Source organism: Pleurodeles waltl, chromosome 3_1 (genome assembly GCF_031143425.1).
Source record: "Pleurodeles waltl isolate 20211129_DDA chromosome 3_1, aPleWal1.hap1.20221129, whole genome shotgun sequence".
In the NCBI taxonomy this organism is placed as follows: domain Eukaryota; kingdom Metazoa; phylum Chordata; class Amphibia; order Caudata; family Salamandridae; genus Pleurodeles; species Pleurodeles waltl.
Window position 1 is genome coordinate 783813588 of NC_090440.1, and position 15679 is coordinate 783829266.

The following is a 15679-nucleotide window of genomic DNA, read 5'->3' on the forward strand; positions in this document are numbered from 1 at the left end:
TTTGAAACCTGAGTGGTGCTTTCAAAAGTGCCGTCTGAGGAAGAAACTGGTGTTGATTCCTCTTGCGGCTGTGTCTGCAGCATTAAGTGTGCACCTAATAGAATTATTAGAGATGGTCTGGCGCTCTGAGACAATTTGCTGACCTCTTTTCCAATGTTGCTCTTGAAGAAACTGCAAGAGCTCTTCCATTTCATCCCAGTGGGCCCAGTTATACCGGGCAAAAAGTACCAGGGAGTTGGCTATCCACCAATGATTTGCAGCTTGGGCTGCCACCCTTTAACCGGCGGCATCAATGTGTTTGCTTTCCTACTTATGGGGAGGACAGACCCCAGTAGCTTGACTATTTACCTGTTTACAGACCGTTGTAGCCACAATAGAATCAGGTGGTACTTGTGCCCTGATGTGCAATGGGTCAGAGGGGGCCACTTTGTATTTTTGGGCCACTTGAGGTGTAATGGTGCGAGAGCAGACAGGTTCTTTAAAAATATCCTTAGCATGTTGAAGCATGCCAGGAATCATGGGGAAGTACTGAGTTTCTTTCTGCGTGGCTGCTAGTCTGTCATATAAGAAATCCTGCTAAACAGGATCCTTGTGCATGTCCACATTATGAAAAGTGGCTGTTCTGGCGAATACTTGCTGGTAGGAAGTAGTGTCTTCTGGTGGTGAGGGGCGTGCAGGGTAGAGGTCAGGATCACTAGATGGAAAGGGATCAGGGTCATATGCATCCCATGAGTCAGTGTCATCTGGAGGACCCCACAACCCGCCAGTAAAAGAGTGGGGGGGACCCTGTGGAATGTAATCTCCTGTTACGGGTGAGTTGGGGGGTGCGATGGTGAAGATGAACGTGGAGGAGGCAGTGGAAGAGGAAGTGTGGGAGTCTCTGCTCTTCAATGGTTTCGGCTCCGATGTTTTAGGGACTGAGGTCTTTGGCTCCGGGACCTTGGTTGGCAAAAAAGAGGCTTGCGGATGTAGGCTCGGTCCTGAGGTCCAGTTCAATCCCAAAACGAGTGTTTGGTTTGAAGCTGTAGAAGTTGATGCTGACAAGGCGTCTTTGGCCTTCGGGCCACTTTCAGCACTGATAGTGGTTTTTATGGTGCAGACCAAGGCCAAATGGCAGTGTAGGACTGGAGACATCAAGGACAGGCTGGAATGTCTTTTTGGAAACATTGTATGGGATAGTGGGGGGGTGGGCTGGGGGGGTCACAGTACTCACGTGGTGAGCAGAGGTCACTTCCTGGCTTTTAATGTAAAATTCAACATCCGACCCAGAACTGTCCTGGCTGGAGAGAGCCCCCTTCCCCTGCTCAGGTTCCTCTTGAGCAGGATCCTCACCGAAGATGTCCGGGATGTCGTCCGATGTCTTCTGAGCCATATCAAGCATACGAGCGCGTCGGTCCCGAAGTGTCTTTTTCATACGGAACGACTTGCAAGCATCGCAGCCAGCCTCACGATGGCCCAGAGAGGGGCAAAGGTTGCGCAGGAGGTTCTGGTTGGGGTGCAGGAAGTTGGCGTAACACAGAGGACAGGAATGGAATTGAGCCCATTCCATCAGGGAATCATTCCTGTCAGTGCCGGAGCCCCATGGAAGGTAGGCCTGTAGGGCCTCGAAGGGCGGTCGGACAGAGCCTGGATCAACTAACTGATTGGATCGCTAATATCAAAGAAACAAAAAAAAAAAAAACAGAAAGAGACTAGAAATTTCTGAACCGAAGAGAGCCGATAGACAGAGTCAAGCCACACACGTCCGAACCAAACGGAGAGAAAATAATCTAACAAAGAAGTTGATGCCCATGCGCAATGTCACCGAGAGGAGTCACTCAATCTCGTGACTCGGAACACTTCTTCGAAGAAAAACAACTTGCACCACTCCGGATCCAATACTAGATGGCAGGAGTTTGCAGAGCATGTGTATCTACAGCCACACATGCCATCGAACAGATAGTTACTGAATGTGAGTAAATGTTTCTTTTGATAGACACTTCTGACAGATTTTCCTTCTTATGTACGAGTCCCAAAGCAATACCCTTCAGGATGTGGTTTGAGTAGTGCAAATTAACCAAGAGGTCATATAACACAGCCCTGGTAAGGTATCGGTAACTGAGTACCTGAACTATGTACAGCACCAGCAAGTTGTTCTCTGGGAAATACTAGCCACTGGAATGCCCCTGGTGACAGCAGTAGATGCAGTGTCTCATTGAATGTGCACAAACACCAGTGGAGGTTCTTTCTTGGCTTAAGCATTGCAAGTTCTTGCTACACAAGGTAAACCAAAAGCAAACTGATATTAGTCTTTCTGCTCCAACAACTCAGAGAGCTCATCATCCACTCGGTCTTGCAGAGTAGTCCCGTCTATGCAGTATCATCTTTGTTGGTGAGAAGAAATACAGACTGATGGAAATGTGATGTTCTAGTCTATGTGGAAGGCAAGAGCAACCTTTGATAAGGAAAGCTTAACATGATAGAAAATAGCGAAAAGTGGCCAGTATTAGTCATTAGCAGAAAGAAAAAAAAATCAGTTGAGTTCAGCAGTACTACACGGCACATATAAAAAGGCATGTCAAGTGTCACAGCATGAACCCTTGCAATATCTGAGCTGGTAGTGCTCAGGAAATTTGTGAACCAAATTCTATAACAAACCATTCCAATGTAACCATCAAGGAAAACTAAATTACATTCTTATGCAGTTAGAAAATGAAAGTAGCATAGCACAATGCTGTGTAGCCTCGCCAGAATATAAAAGTGTGGGAAACTGGATTATCTTCACCATTCAAAGGATTGTTCTTCAGACAGCAATGCAATGTTCTTTAAAATGTGTTAATTTTTTATACTGTACTGAACTGGAGAAAGAGGGAGCTGAACAAAAGATTTATATTCACCTATGCCATTTGCAGCATATAGGTTCTTGGCATCATTTCGCAAGACTTGTTTATAGATTGCCAGCGCGCGATCCTGATGCCGTTTTTCCTTAAAAAAAAGAAGAAAAAAAAAAAAGAATCAAAGAGATATATTGGAATTGCATATCTAATTTAGACAACTTATGCAGCAATTCTAGGTGCATGGAGTACATACAAATGGACAACCCATTTCAATTCTCATCTAACTACTGATTTAATCAATCTTCATATGTTAGCAGACACAATCCGTACAACAGCAAAATAGCATATTTAATTCAACCCAATACAAACAATATTAATGAACGAGGTGAGATAGGATAAGTATAACTAGAAACGTTAGTGGGTATGTTTGGGTGTATGAGTGAAGCTCTAAGCAGTAACTGTGTTGAACTATGGTAAGAACCTACTTGTCTTAAGTGATTTCCCATGGCAAGAAATCCCTGATTCTCCCCTCCCCCCCACCTGGTGCAGTCGGATAGGAACTGTATGAAGTCAGTGTTTTGTGGTGGTGGAGTCCCTCTTGCTGGAACCTCCCTTGACTTTCCTCTATTGTTGTTTACCCGATGCCGTCTCTAGAGTAGCCTTTAGGGGGGTAAGGGTGGTAGGGCTGCTGTTGCTGCCACCTCTGGTAAGAGCATGTGTCTATGGAGGTGGTCTTAGAACCCCTGTGGTATTGCTGCCTTCGGAAGGACTCTCTGGCAAGTGATCTGGAGAGCCCCCATGGCTTTGACCGTATGTGTATCCTTTGTATTTTTTTTTGTTTTTGTTGCCTGCACAGACGTTCCCCATCAAAGGGGAGAGTAAGCAGGTGTTGCATCTTGGGTTTAAACCCTGAAATATGGACCAATGCATGTTTCTGATTAATGATACATGTTTAATTCCCCCACCCCGAGGTGCGGTGTTTGCTGCATTAAGGGTGCAACGAATAGGTCAGTTAGAAACGTTTTTGACCTCTGCGACTAGCTTTCCTCCGTTCTGTGGGCTTGGGCAGCAGGAGTTTTAACAAATTCTACATTTGGTCCCAACAGGCCCTATTGTATCATGGCAGTAGGCAGACAGAATTGGCAATGGTTAGAGGCCCCTGTGTCTACCCTCTTACCTGCTGCATCAAACTTCTTACTCCCCTTGTCGGGAGGCCAAGAATTACCTGTCCCTGAGAGTTTGCAGGCTAAGGAGTCCAGTTCTACACGTCTACTGATGTATGGTGGACCAGAATGTGTACTTATGTTCCACCTTTAGGGTTACTACCTTTGCTTTGATAGGGTCCTTAAAGGGCTCTGTAGCCAGTTTTTTAACATGTCCGTAAGCATGCTTAGGAACTGAACAGTACGTTCAGCCTTGGAGAAGGGTCTCAACTAAATGTCAGCCTTACTGGAGCATACAAACGTCAGAATACCTGGAGGGTCTATAGTATATCTGTCCCAGGGTTCTACCCCTCACCAAGTGGCCCAGAAGTGTTGTCTGGTTCATTTTGGTGGCATGGGCTGTGCGATTCAACCAAAGATTGAGCTGACCCTATATGCCTTTGGTAGTATCTCTGAAGGTAGAAGGGGAAAGAGGCTGAGATGGAGGTGGTGGAGGAGTATAAGGGGTAAAGTGGATATGGTTTGTGCCTTTGCGCTTCTTTTTTTGCTTTTGTCCTCCTCAAAAGTTGGCTTACGCTTGTGTGGTAAGGTGTTAACCACTTTGGGCGGTGGTTTGGTAGTAAATCATCCAGTCTTGGGGATGAATATAAAGTTTATTTTGGCAGGCATCAAGCTCTGCTTGGAGCCACAAAAGGATTGGCTGTTCAGAATCACTGAAACTATTGGAGCCGGTTACTCTTGATGGCAAAGATGTGTCTTTTGGAAGCAGCGTGGGGGCTTTGGGAGTCTGCTCCATCAGCATTGAGGTAAGTCTCAGCTCCTACTGCTTTGGCACCAGGGGTGGTGCTGGTTCCAAGTGATATTTGAGAACTGGTGGCATCTTGAGGCCTGGTTACATTTGACGCTGATGTGGGCTTCAGCTCAGAGGAGTAAGATCTTTGTTTTGGCAGACGATTGAGTCGGGCTGACCACCTGTAACTAAGGGTGTGCAGAGGTACTGGCTCCGTAGACTTCTCTTGAAGTTGGCATGTGCCACAGCCACATGGTGCCCCAGAGGACTAGCTTAACTGTTTCAAAGGGCTGGTGGCCCTGACACCCCTCGGTGGTCTGCCTCGTCTCCAGGGGCTTTGGTGTGCTTGGTGTAGGTGACTGTTATACTCAAAGACCAGAGTGTCTGCCCTATTGCCTCCAATTGATCCTTCAAAGGGTCAGAAGAGAAAATCACCTTGGTGATGATTGGTGGGCAGAGGGTACAGCTTCTGCGATGGCTGGAGCCATGGGTACCGCCTTCCAACCAGAAGGCAAAGACAAAACAATCTAAAAAGGTCTATGTGCCCATGCACAATGTCACTTAAGAAGTAGTCACCATATACTTCATGATTCAAAAGTCTTCTTTGGAGAAAAACAAGTTGCAAACATCAGAGCCCAACACTACATGACAGGAGTATGCAGAGCATGTGTATCCACAGCATCAATTGCTACAAATATTCTGTTTTCATATTTATGACTCATCCTATATTTCACAATATATCATGATTTTAAAAGCAATGCAATTAACATCAATACTTGTAAAAATGACTTAAACAAAACTACTGCTTCTACAACTAACCAGTTGCTCACCCAAATGACTCTGTGTCTAGAACAAATTTAGAATGAATATGCTGCACATCACTTACCTTTTCTCTGTCTCTGGTGGGCTGGTGCAAAGTCTGTAACCATACGTTGCCGAGGGCCAGCATGGAATATGTGTCATTCTGTGTAGATGGCTGCTTCAATATTCGCTCAAATTTCTTCTGACCTGGACCCCATTCTTGTTTTGCCACATGAAGGTTGCCAATCAATGACCAGGCATCTGGATGGTCCTAAGATAAACAGAGAACCAAGAAAGATTGAGAAAGGAAAGGTTTTAGAAGGGATAAGCATGGATCATTAGTTCACTTACTAATTCTTTGTTCCATAAATAGGAATAGTGCGTAACCATATCTGAAGATCTACCAAAACAAAAGTAAAAGAAACCTCCTACAGTGGAAGAAATAATCTTTGCATTACTGAATACTGGAAAACATAACTTAGCATATTTACTGTCATAATCAGTGTAGGAAAGTACCATCTTGCCTGGCATGTTACCCCCATATTTCACTGTATATATGTTGTTTTAGTTGTATGTGTCACTGGGACCCTGCCAGCCAGGGCCCCAGTGCTCATAAGTGTGCCCTGTATGTGTTACCTGTGTTATGACTAACTGTCTCACTGAGGCTCTGCTATCCAGAACCTCAGTGGTTAAGCTCTCTCATTTCTTTCCAAATTGTCACTAACAGGCTAGTGACCAATTTCACCAATTTACATTGGCATACTGGAACACCCTTATAATTCCCTAGTATATGGTACTGAGGTACCCAGGGTATTGGGGTTCCAGGAGATCCTTATGGACTGCAGCATTTCTTGTGCCACCCATAGGGAGCTCTGACTATTTCACTCAGGCTGCAAGGGCAGGCCTGTGTAAGAATTATGTCCACGTTATCTCACAGCCATTTACCACTGCACTTAAGTAACTTATAAGTCACCTATATGTCTAACCTTTAGCTGGTAAAGGTTGGGTGCTAAGTTACTTAGTGTGTGGGCACCCTGGCACTAGCCAAAGTGCTCCCACATTGTTCAGGGCAAATTCCCCGGACTTTGTGAGTGCGGGGACACCATTACACGTGTGCACTATACATATGTCACGACATATGTATAGCGTCACAATGGTAACTCCGAACATGGCCATGTAACATGTCTAAGATCATGGAATTGTCACCCCAATGCCATTCTGATATTGGGGAGACAATTCCGTGATCCCCCGAGTCTCTAGCACAGACCCGGGTACTGCCAAACGACCTTTCCCGGGGTTTCACTGCAGCTGCTGCCAACCCCTCAGACAGGTTTCTGCCCTCCTGGGGTCCAGCCAGGCTTGGCCCAGGAAGGCAGAACAAAGGACTTCCTCAGAGAGAGGGTGTTACACCCTCTCCCTTTGGAAAAAGGTGTCAGGGCTGGGGAGGAGTAGCCTCCCCCAGGCTCTGGAAATGCTTTCATGGGCACAGATGGTGCCCATTTCTGCATAAGCCAATCTACACTGGTTCAGGGATCCCCCAGCCCTGCTCTGGCGCAAAACTGGACAAAGGAAAGGGGAGTGACCACTCCCCTGACCTGCACCTCCCCTGGGAGGTGCCCAGAGCTCCTCCAGTATGCTCCAGACCTCTGCCATCTTGAAAACAGAGGTGCTGCTGGCACACTGGACTGCTCTAAGTGGCCAGTGCCAGCAGGTGACGTCAGAGACTCCTTCTGATAGGCTCCTCCAGGTGTTGCTAGCTTATCCTCTCTCCTAAGTAGCCAAACCTCCTTTTCTGGCTATTTAGGGTCTCTGCTTTGGGGAATTCTTTAGATAACGGATGCAAGAGCTCATCAGAGTTCCTCTGCATCTCTCTCTTCACCTTCTGCCAAGGAATCGACCGCTGACTGCTCTGGAAGCCTGCAAAACTGCAACAAAGTAGCAATGACGACTACTGCGACCTTGTAACGCTGATCCGGCAGCCTTCTCAACTGTTTTCCTGGTGGTACATGCTGTGGGGGTAGTCTGCCTCCTCTCTGCACTAGAAGATCAGAAGAAATCTCCTGTGGGTCGACGGAATCTTCCCCCTGCAACCGCAGGCACCAAAGAACTGCATCACCGGTCCTCTGGGTCTCCTCTCAGCACGACGAGCGAGGTCCCTTGAACTCAGCAACTCTGTCCAAGTGACTCCCACAGTCCAGTGACTCTTCAGTCCAAGTTTGGTGGAGGTAAGTCCTTGCCTCCCCACGCTAGACTGCATTGCTGGGAACTGCATGTTTTGCAGCTACTCCGGCTCCTGTGCACTCTTCCAGGATTTCCTTTGTGCACAGCCAAGCCTGGGTCCCCGGCACTGTAACCTGCAGTGCACGACCTCCTGAGTTGTCCTCCGGCGTCTTGGGACCCTCCTTTGTGACTTCGGGTGAGCTCCGGTTCACTCCACTTCGTAGTGCCTGTTCTGGCACTTCTGCGGGTGCTGCTTGCTTCTGAGTGGGCTCTTTGTCTTGCTGGACGCCCCCTCTGTCTCCTCACGCAATTGGCAACATCCTGGTCCCTCCTGGGCCACAGCAGCATCCAAAAACCCTAACTGCGACCCTTGCAGCTAGCAAGGCTGGTTTGCGGTCTTTCTGCACCGAAACACCTCTGCAAGCTTCTTCACGACGTGGGACATCCATCCTCCAAAGGGGAAGTTTCTAGCCCATGTCGTTCTTCAGAATCCACAGCTTCTACCATCCGGTGGCAGCATCTATGCAACCACAGCTGGCATTTCCTGGGCATCTGGCCACTCCCGACTTGATCGTGACTTTTGGACTTGGTCCCCTTGTTCCACAGGTACTCTCGTCTGGAAATCCATCGTTGTTGCATTGCTGGTGTTTGTCTTCCTGGCAGAACTCCCCTATCACGACTTCTGTGCTCTTTGGGGAACTTAGGTGCACTTGGCACCCGCTTTTCAGGGTCTTGGGGTGGGCTATTTTTCTAACACTCACTGTTTTCTTACAGTCCCAGCGACCCTCTACAAGGTCACATAGGTTTGGGGTCCATTCGTGGTTCGCATTCCACTTCTAGAGTATATGGTTTGTGTTGCCCCTATCCCTATGTGCCCCCATTGCATTCTATTGTGACTATACATTGTTTGCACTGTTTTCTATTTCTATTACTGCATATTTTGGTATTGTGTACATACATCTTGTGTATATTTGCTATCCTCATCCTGAGGGTACTCACTGAGATACTTTTGGCATATTGTCATAAAAATAAAGTACCTTTATTTTTAGTATATCTGTGTATTGTGTTTTCTTATGATATTGTGCATATGACATTAGTGGTACTGTAGGAGCTTCATTCGTCTCCTAGTTCAGCCTAAGCTGCTCTGCTAAGCTACATTTTCTATCAGCCTAAGCTGCTAGACACCCCTCTACACTAATAAGGGATACCTGGGCCTGGTGCAAAGTGTAAGTACCCCTTGGTACCCACTACAAGCCAGTCCAGCCTCCTACAATCAGGACCGAAACAAATTATGCCTAACTGGATGCAGTAATACACATTTGTCATGGAGGAGTACAATATACTTGGCAAACAGTTCCATGTTCCAGAAATTAGTGTCCAAAATAGTGACCAGAAAGTTCTTTGCAAATATGTTTTGGGACCCCAGTGAAGAAATGTTTGTATTAGAGTGCTCCATAATCTAGGAGGACTGACAAAAATACTACTCACATTTGGAATTTCTAGAGAATAACCTGAGACTTGTTTCTTGCATTGTCTGTTTCTCTGCAGACTAGGGACATGAACCTGTGACAGGACAGCTTGAAACAAAATCTAACATATCTTCAAACTAATTCTCCAGTCTAAGAAAAACTAGTCAGAGTTAGATGGTTGTTACGTGAGCACTCATTTTGGCTTCTGTTGCTAAGCTGCATGAATTAATCCCCTTTAAGAAGCGATGTATGCTTAATTCAGAAATGCAAGAATTAAATTTCAATGGCCTACTTTAGACAAGGACAGAATATTCTTTGAGTCTTCGCCTGGGATGATTTTCTTAGAGAGGTGAAATTGATTAGGTGCCGATTTGTGAGTCCACAAATGTGATCACGGAAACTCAAGTGGGTTCCTCAATCTAATCTTTGTCACTCTGATTGCTGATTGATGTTCAGTTATTGAGGGAGTAAGGTGTACAGATTTTGATGCTTGAGCATTTAAACAATAGTTAATATTGCTTATGGATTATTTTTAATGGACATCAAGTTTCCAATTGTGCAGAATCCTACTCTCTCATCAGCAGCGGCATGTTAAATGTGTAGTCAAATGTTTTTGGCTACACATTTAACATGCCGCTGCCGATGAGGGCTAGATAAATTAACAGTGAGAGAGTTGGATTCTGCACAATTGGAAACTTGATGTCCATTAAAAATGAAACCTTGATAAAGTCCCAGAATGGGACGAAACACGTGTCAGCAAAAACATTGTATGGGCTGAAACTAACTTCGAGTGTGGAAGATCTATAAAGATTGAAGCACAGGGCCCAACTGTCAAATGGACTTTTGGCTATATATCGCATAGACGGAACAATATTTTATTATGTTTGAAGACTCAAAAGGAATAAACTCTTGGGCTTAAATTTTTAAGCAGATCCTCACAACAAAGGACATTAATTTTATTTATTTTTTTGCAGCATCAAAAGATTATATATTTTGATATTGTTTTTAGGTGTTTTTATGATACTATGGATAGGATATTCAAAATACCATATGTTGAACATATAGTTAATTTATTGTTAAAGTTGTTGATGGTACATGTAATTTCAACACCCTGTTGGTTCCTTTTCTTATTGCTTCTGTCTTTTCAGCCAGTCACACTTTGATCCAATTCCCCTTTCTAGATTGTTTTTTGGACCAGTACATGAATGATACATAGAGATGTTGAGTGCTCCACTATTTTTTCTTACTCCTCGTCAACCATGTGGGAAAGACACACTCACAGTACTAAAGGCCATTAAGAGGTCTAGTAGTACTCTTCCAAATGGGTTTTGCCCATTGTAAGGAAATGCCTCCTTGGCATGGTTGCCCCCTGACTTTTTGCCTTTGCTGATGCTATGTTTACAATTGAAAGTGTGCTGAGGCCTGCTAACCAGGCCCCAGCACCAGTGTTCTTTCCCTAACCTGTACTTTTGTATCCACAATTGGCAGACCCTGGCATCCAGATAAGTCCCTTGTAACTGGTACTTCTAGTACCCAGGGCCGTGATGCCAAGGAAGGTCTCTAAGGGCTGCAGCATGTCTTATGCCACCCTGGAGACCTCTCACTCAGCACAGACACACTGCTTGCCAGCTTGTGTGTGCTAGTGAGGACAAAACGAGTAAGTCGACATGGCACTCCCCTCAGGGTGCCATGCCAGCCTCTCACTGCCTATGCAGTATAGGTAAGACACCCCTCTAGCAGGCCTTACAGCCCTAAGGCAGGGTGCACTATACCATAGGTGAGGGTACCAGTGCATGAGCATGGTACCCCTACAGTGTCTAAACAAAACCTTAGACATTGTAAGTGCAGGGTAGCCATAAGAGTATATGGTCTGGGAGTTTGTCAAACACGAACTCCACAGCACCATAATGGCTACACTGAAAACTGGGAAGTTTGGTATCAAACTTCTCAGCACAATAAATGCACACTGATGCCAGTGTACATTTTATTGTAAAATACACCCCAGAGGGCACCTTAGAGGTGCCCCCTGAAACTTAACCGACTATCTGTGTAGGCTGACTAGTTTTAGCAGCCTGCCACAAACCGAGACATGTTGCTGGCCCCATGGGGAGAGTGCCTTTGTCACTCTGAGGCCAGTAACAAAGCCTGCACTGGGTGGAGATGCTAACACCTCCCCCAGGCAGGAATTGTCACACCTGGCGGTGAGCCTCAAAGGCTCACCTCCTTTGTGCCAACCCAGCAGGACACTCCAGCTAGTGGAGTTGCCCGCCCCCTCCGGCCAGGCCCCACTTTTGGCGGCAAGGCCGGAGAAAATAATGAGAAAAACAAGGAGGAGTCACTGGCCAGTCAGGACAGCCCCTAAGGTGTCCTGAGCTGAAGTGACTCTAACTTTTAGAAATCCTCCATCTTGCAGATGGAGGATTCCCCCAATAGGGTTAGGATTGTGACCCCCTCCCCTTGGGAGGAGGCACAAAGAGGGTGTACCCACCCTCAGGGCTAGTAGCCATTGGCTACTAACCCCCCAGACCTAAACACGCCCTTAAATTTAGTATTTAAGGGCTACCCTGAACCCTAGAAAATTAGATTCCTGCAACTACAAGAAGAAGGACTGCCTAGCTGAAAACCCCTGCAGAGGAAGACCAGAAGACGACAACTGCCTTGGCTCCAGAAACTCACCGGCCTGTCTCCTGCCTTCCAAAGATCCTGCTCCAGCGACGCCTTCCAAAGGGACCAGCGACCTCGACATCCTCTGAGGACTGCCCCTGCTTCGAAAAGACAAGAAACTCCCGCGGACAGCGGACCTGCTCCAAGAAAAGCTGCAACTTTGTTTCCAGCAGCTTTAAAGAACCCTGCAAGCTCCCCGCAAGAAGCGTGAGACTTGCAACACTGCACCCGGCGACCCCGACTCGGCTGGTGGCGATCCAACACCTCAGGAGGGACCCCAGGACTACTCTAAGACTGTGAGTACAAAAACCTGTCCCCCCTGAGCCCCCACAGCGCCGCCTGCAGAGGGAATCCCGAGGCTTCCCCTGACCGCGACTCTTTGAATCCTAAGTCCCGACACCTGGGAGAGACCCTGCACCCGCAGCCCCCAGGACCTGAAGGACCGGGCTTTCACCGGAGGAGTGACCCCCAGGAGTCCCTCTCCCTTGATCAAGTGGAGGTTTCCCCGAGGAACCCCCCCCTTGCCCGCCTGCAGCGCTGAAGAGATCCCGAGATCTCTCATAGACTAACATTGCGAACCCGACGCTTGTTTCTACACTGCACCCGGCCGCCCCCGCGCCGCTGAGGGTGAAATTTCTGTGTGGGCTTGTGTCCCCCCCGGTGCCCTACAAAACCCCCCTGGTCTGCCCTCCGAAGACGCGGGTACTTACCTGCAAGCAGACCGGAACCGGGGCACCCCCTTCTCTCCATTCTAGCCTATGTGTTTTGGGCACCACTTTGAACTCTGCACCTGACCGGCCCTGAGCTGCTGGTGTGGTGACTTTGGGGTTGCTCTGAACCCCCAACGGTGGGCTACCGTGGACCAAGAACTAAGCCCTGTAAGTGTCTTACTTACCTGGTTAACCTAACAAATACTTACCTCCCCTAGGAACTGTGAAAATTGCACTGTGTCCACTTTTAAAATAGCTATTTGTGAATAACTTGAAAAGTATACATGCAATTTTGATGATTTGAAGTTCCTAAAGTACTTACCTGCAATACCTTTCGAATGAGATATTACATGTAGAATTTGAACCTGTGGTTCTTAAAATAAACTAAGAAAAGATATTTTTCTATATAAAAACCTATTGGCTGGATTTGTCTCTGAGTGTGTGTACCTCATTTATTGTCTATGTGTATGTACAACAAATGCTTAACACTACTCCTTGGATAAGCCTACTGCTCGACCACACTACCACAAAATAGAGCATTAGTATTATCTCTTTTTGCCACTATCTTACCTCTAAGGGGAACCCTTGGACTCTGTGCATGCTATTCCTTACTTTGAAATAGCACATACAGAGCCAACTTCCTACACCCATTTAGTATGCCAGGACTCTTTTTGCTTTTTTAATCACCTGGTTTTTTAACCTTTTCTGTGGGCGAGCCGCAACCACGATCATTGCATGGTAAATGCACTGCACAAGTTTACAGCCAATGATAAGGTTAGGTTGCTGCTGTGCAACTAGGGTGAGGAGGCACTAAGCTGACTATACATGAACATGCATGTGCACTTGTGAAGGCCATGCACTGGACTAGTCATGCGCAACCTGGTACCTGCACACAAGTAACCTTCCTGTGGCAGTTTTAAGCTCCAAATTCTACCTATCAAAATAACTGCTTTTCACAGGCCTGAATCTTTCTTTCAGTAATTAGTAAGTCACACCCTAAGTAGGTTGTATTAACTATAAAGGCAGGGTGCACGATATTTAAAAGTAGGACATGCAGAAATTAATGATGAACATGTCCTTAAAGTGAAACAGCCTAAAAAACTATTTTCTCTGTAGCAAGGCTGGCTGCTGCCAGAGAGTACTGTTGTGCTAAATGGTTATATTTCTTAAAAGTTATATTGAGATTGATAGCAGCCAGGGAAATATTACTCCTACTCATTTCAATTGTAATTTAAAATCCTCTTTAATTGCAAAGCTGGATTTGAAATTATATGAGAATGCCACTTTTGGAAAGTTGGAATTTCTCTGCCTAAGGTTTCTGGGGCCTTGCTGTGGGTGGTTAGGTGCATGGGCTGGTGATGGCTCTCCCTCTGGGCAACATGTATTGGGGTCAGACAGGAGACAAAGGGGCCTGGAAACAGAGGGGAGTGGGTCTACCTGACAAGATGGCTGGGGAGGAGCTGTGCCCTGCCCTGATTACACTTCAAAGAAACTTGCCTCTAGCACACACAGAGCAGCTTGACACAAGGCCGCCCTGACTTTTTCACCACCAGTCTGAAGCCAAGCCCAAGAGAAAGGAAGGTATTCAATAGAACCAGTTTTGGGGTTAGACAAAGAGGTGTTCCCCCACCCATAGGCCAGCACTGGGCATAAAATGGCATCCCCAGAACATGAAAGCGAGCAGAACCCTTGGATCTGTCGACAAGGATATTGTCCCGGGACCCCATCCCCGAGACCCACAACAACATTCCCTCAGCTTTGCCTAACAGCAGTTGGGAAGGATATGCTGGGCAGCTCTATCATGGTCTGAATCATGGTCCGCATTGGCTATTGAAGTGGGCGGGGGAGACCCGTACTGCTGTTGTTTACTCCCCATTGTTATAGATGGTAATTAATTATGTATGTGGCAATATTCATAAACACTTAGTTCTAACAACATGCCTATTCTGTTTTGAAGCACTACAAGTAAAAGTACAACAATCACTAAGAAAGTCATCCAAATTCGGTCAGGATTATCACCTCACAGATGTAACTATTACAAAAGAAAGCACTCTGAAATGCAAACCATAAATGCACAAGGTGCATAAATATCAGATGGTGCTGTTTATTAAACTCACAAAAAGACCACCAAAGTTCATGATAAGTGCCCAGAGATCCCATATCCCATGCTAGCACATACCTGATTGATCTGAAGAGCTTCTTTAAACCAGTCAGAAGCTTCATAAAAATTTCCTTTATCTCTGGCCATTGCACCCAAGCGTAAATAGCCTACAAAAAAGAAAGTCCTGTTAAATATGTAACATTACCTTACCATTTAGAACAATCAATTACAACTTTAATTATGGGCTTTCACGCACACAGACATAAGTGTTAACTCTCCTGCTGTTCAGAAAACAGCTCACAACTTTTACACTGAACAGGTCCATAGTTCAGTTTCCCTTTCAGTTTTCCCTTTGTCCTTTCTAAAGCCAACAGAGTCCCCCTCAAAGTTCATTACCCGTAGAAATGGGAGTATGATCACTATAGCTAATTTTGAACTTGACCTTTATGCATCCAAAAACAGCTTAGTGCTCTCTTCAGCCTTTTCTGCTGACAGTTTTGACACATGGGTTACTTCTTCCTCTAACTCAGTCGCTCCTTTAAGAACCAAAAATATGACCAGGACTGAACCAACAGCACCCTGGTTTTCAGCAGAACTTAAGGAGCTGTGACTGAATTGTCATATGCAAGAGCGCTGATTGTTGTCTACTACCAATGCTGAGAGAAAACGTATTGAAAAAGCAAAACATAAGTGAACCCTGTCACAATATAAAATGCCATTAAGTCTGCCAAAATAGTATTTTTCACAAATAAGATCAGGGAAGCAAGCAACTATTTCAAACTTCTGTTCAAGGGGAGCAACAATTTAGCCTCTCCCCTGTCTCAGAACCAGGTTTCTATGTCTCAGGATTTTTGTAACAGCATGGCACTTTTTTTTTTTTTTTAATAAAGATCCTGGACCTATACTTCGCCTTTGATCTTTCATTAGATGGAGGCTTCCTGTCCG

At 46.0% G+C, this 15679-nt stretch overlaps 1 protein-coding gene across 1 annotated transcript in view; it reads right to left on the reverse strand.

The window, feature by feature from the left end:
• Positions 1–15679, reverse strand: part of CTR9 (CTR9 homolog, Paf1/RNA polymerase II complex component) — a 248932-nt gene that overhangs the window by 104769 nt on the left and 128484 nt on the right. The window contains exons 13-15 of the mRNA XM_069223613.1: positions 14813–14901; positions 5656–5841; positions 2877–2964 (exon numbers count right to left, since the gene is read on the reverse strand). Of these exons, the coding sequence (XP_069079714.1) occupies positions 2877–2964; positions 5656–5841; positions 14813–14901 (363 nt within the window). The remainder of the gene's footprint in view (positions 1–2876; positions 2965–5655; positions 5842–14812; positions 14902–15679) is intronic.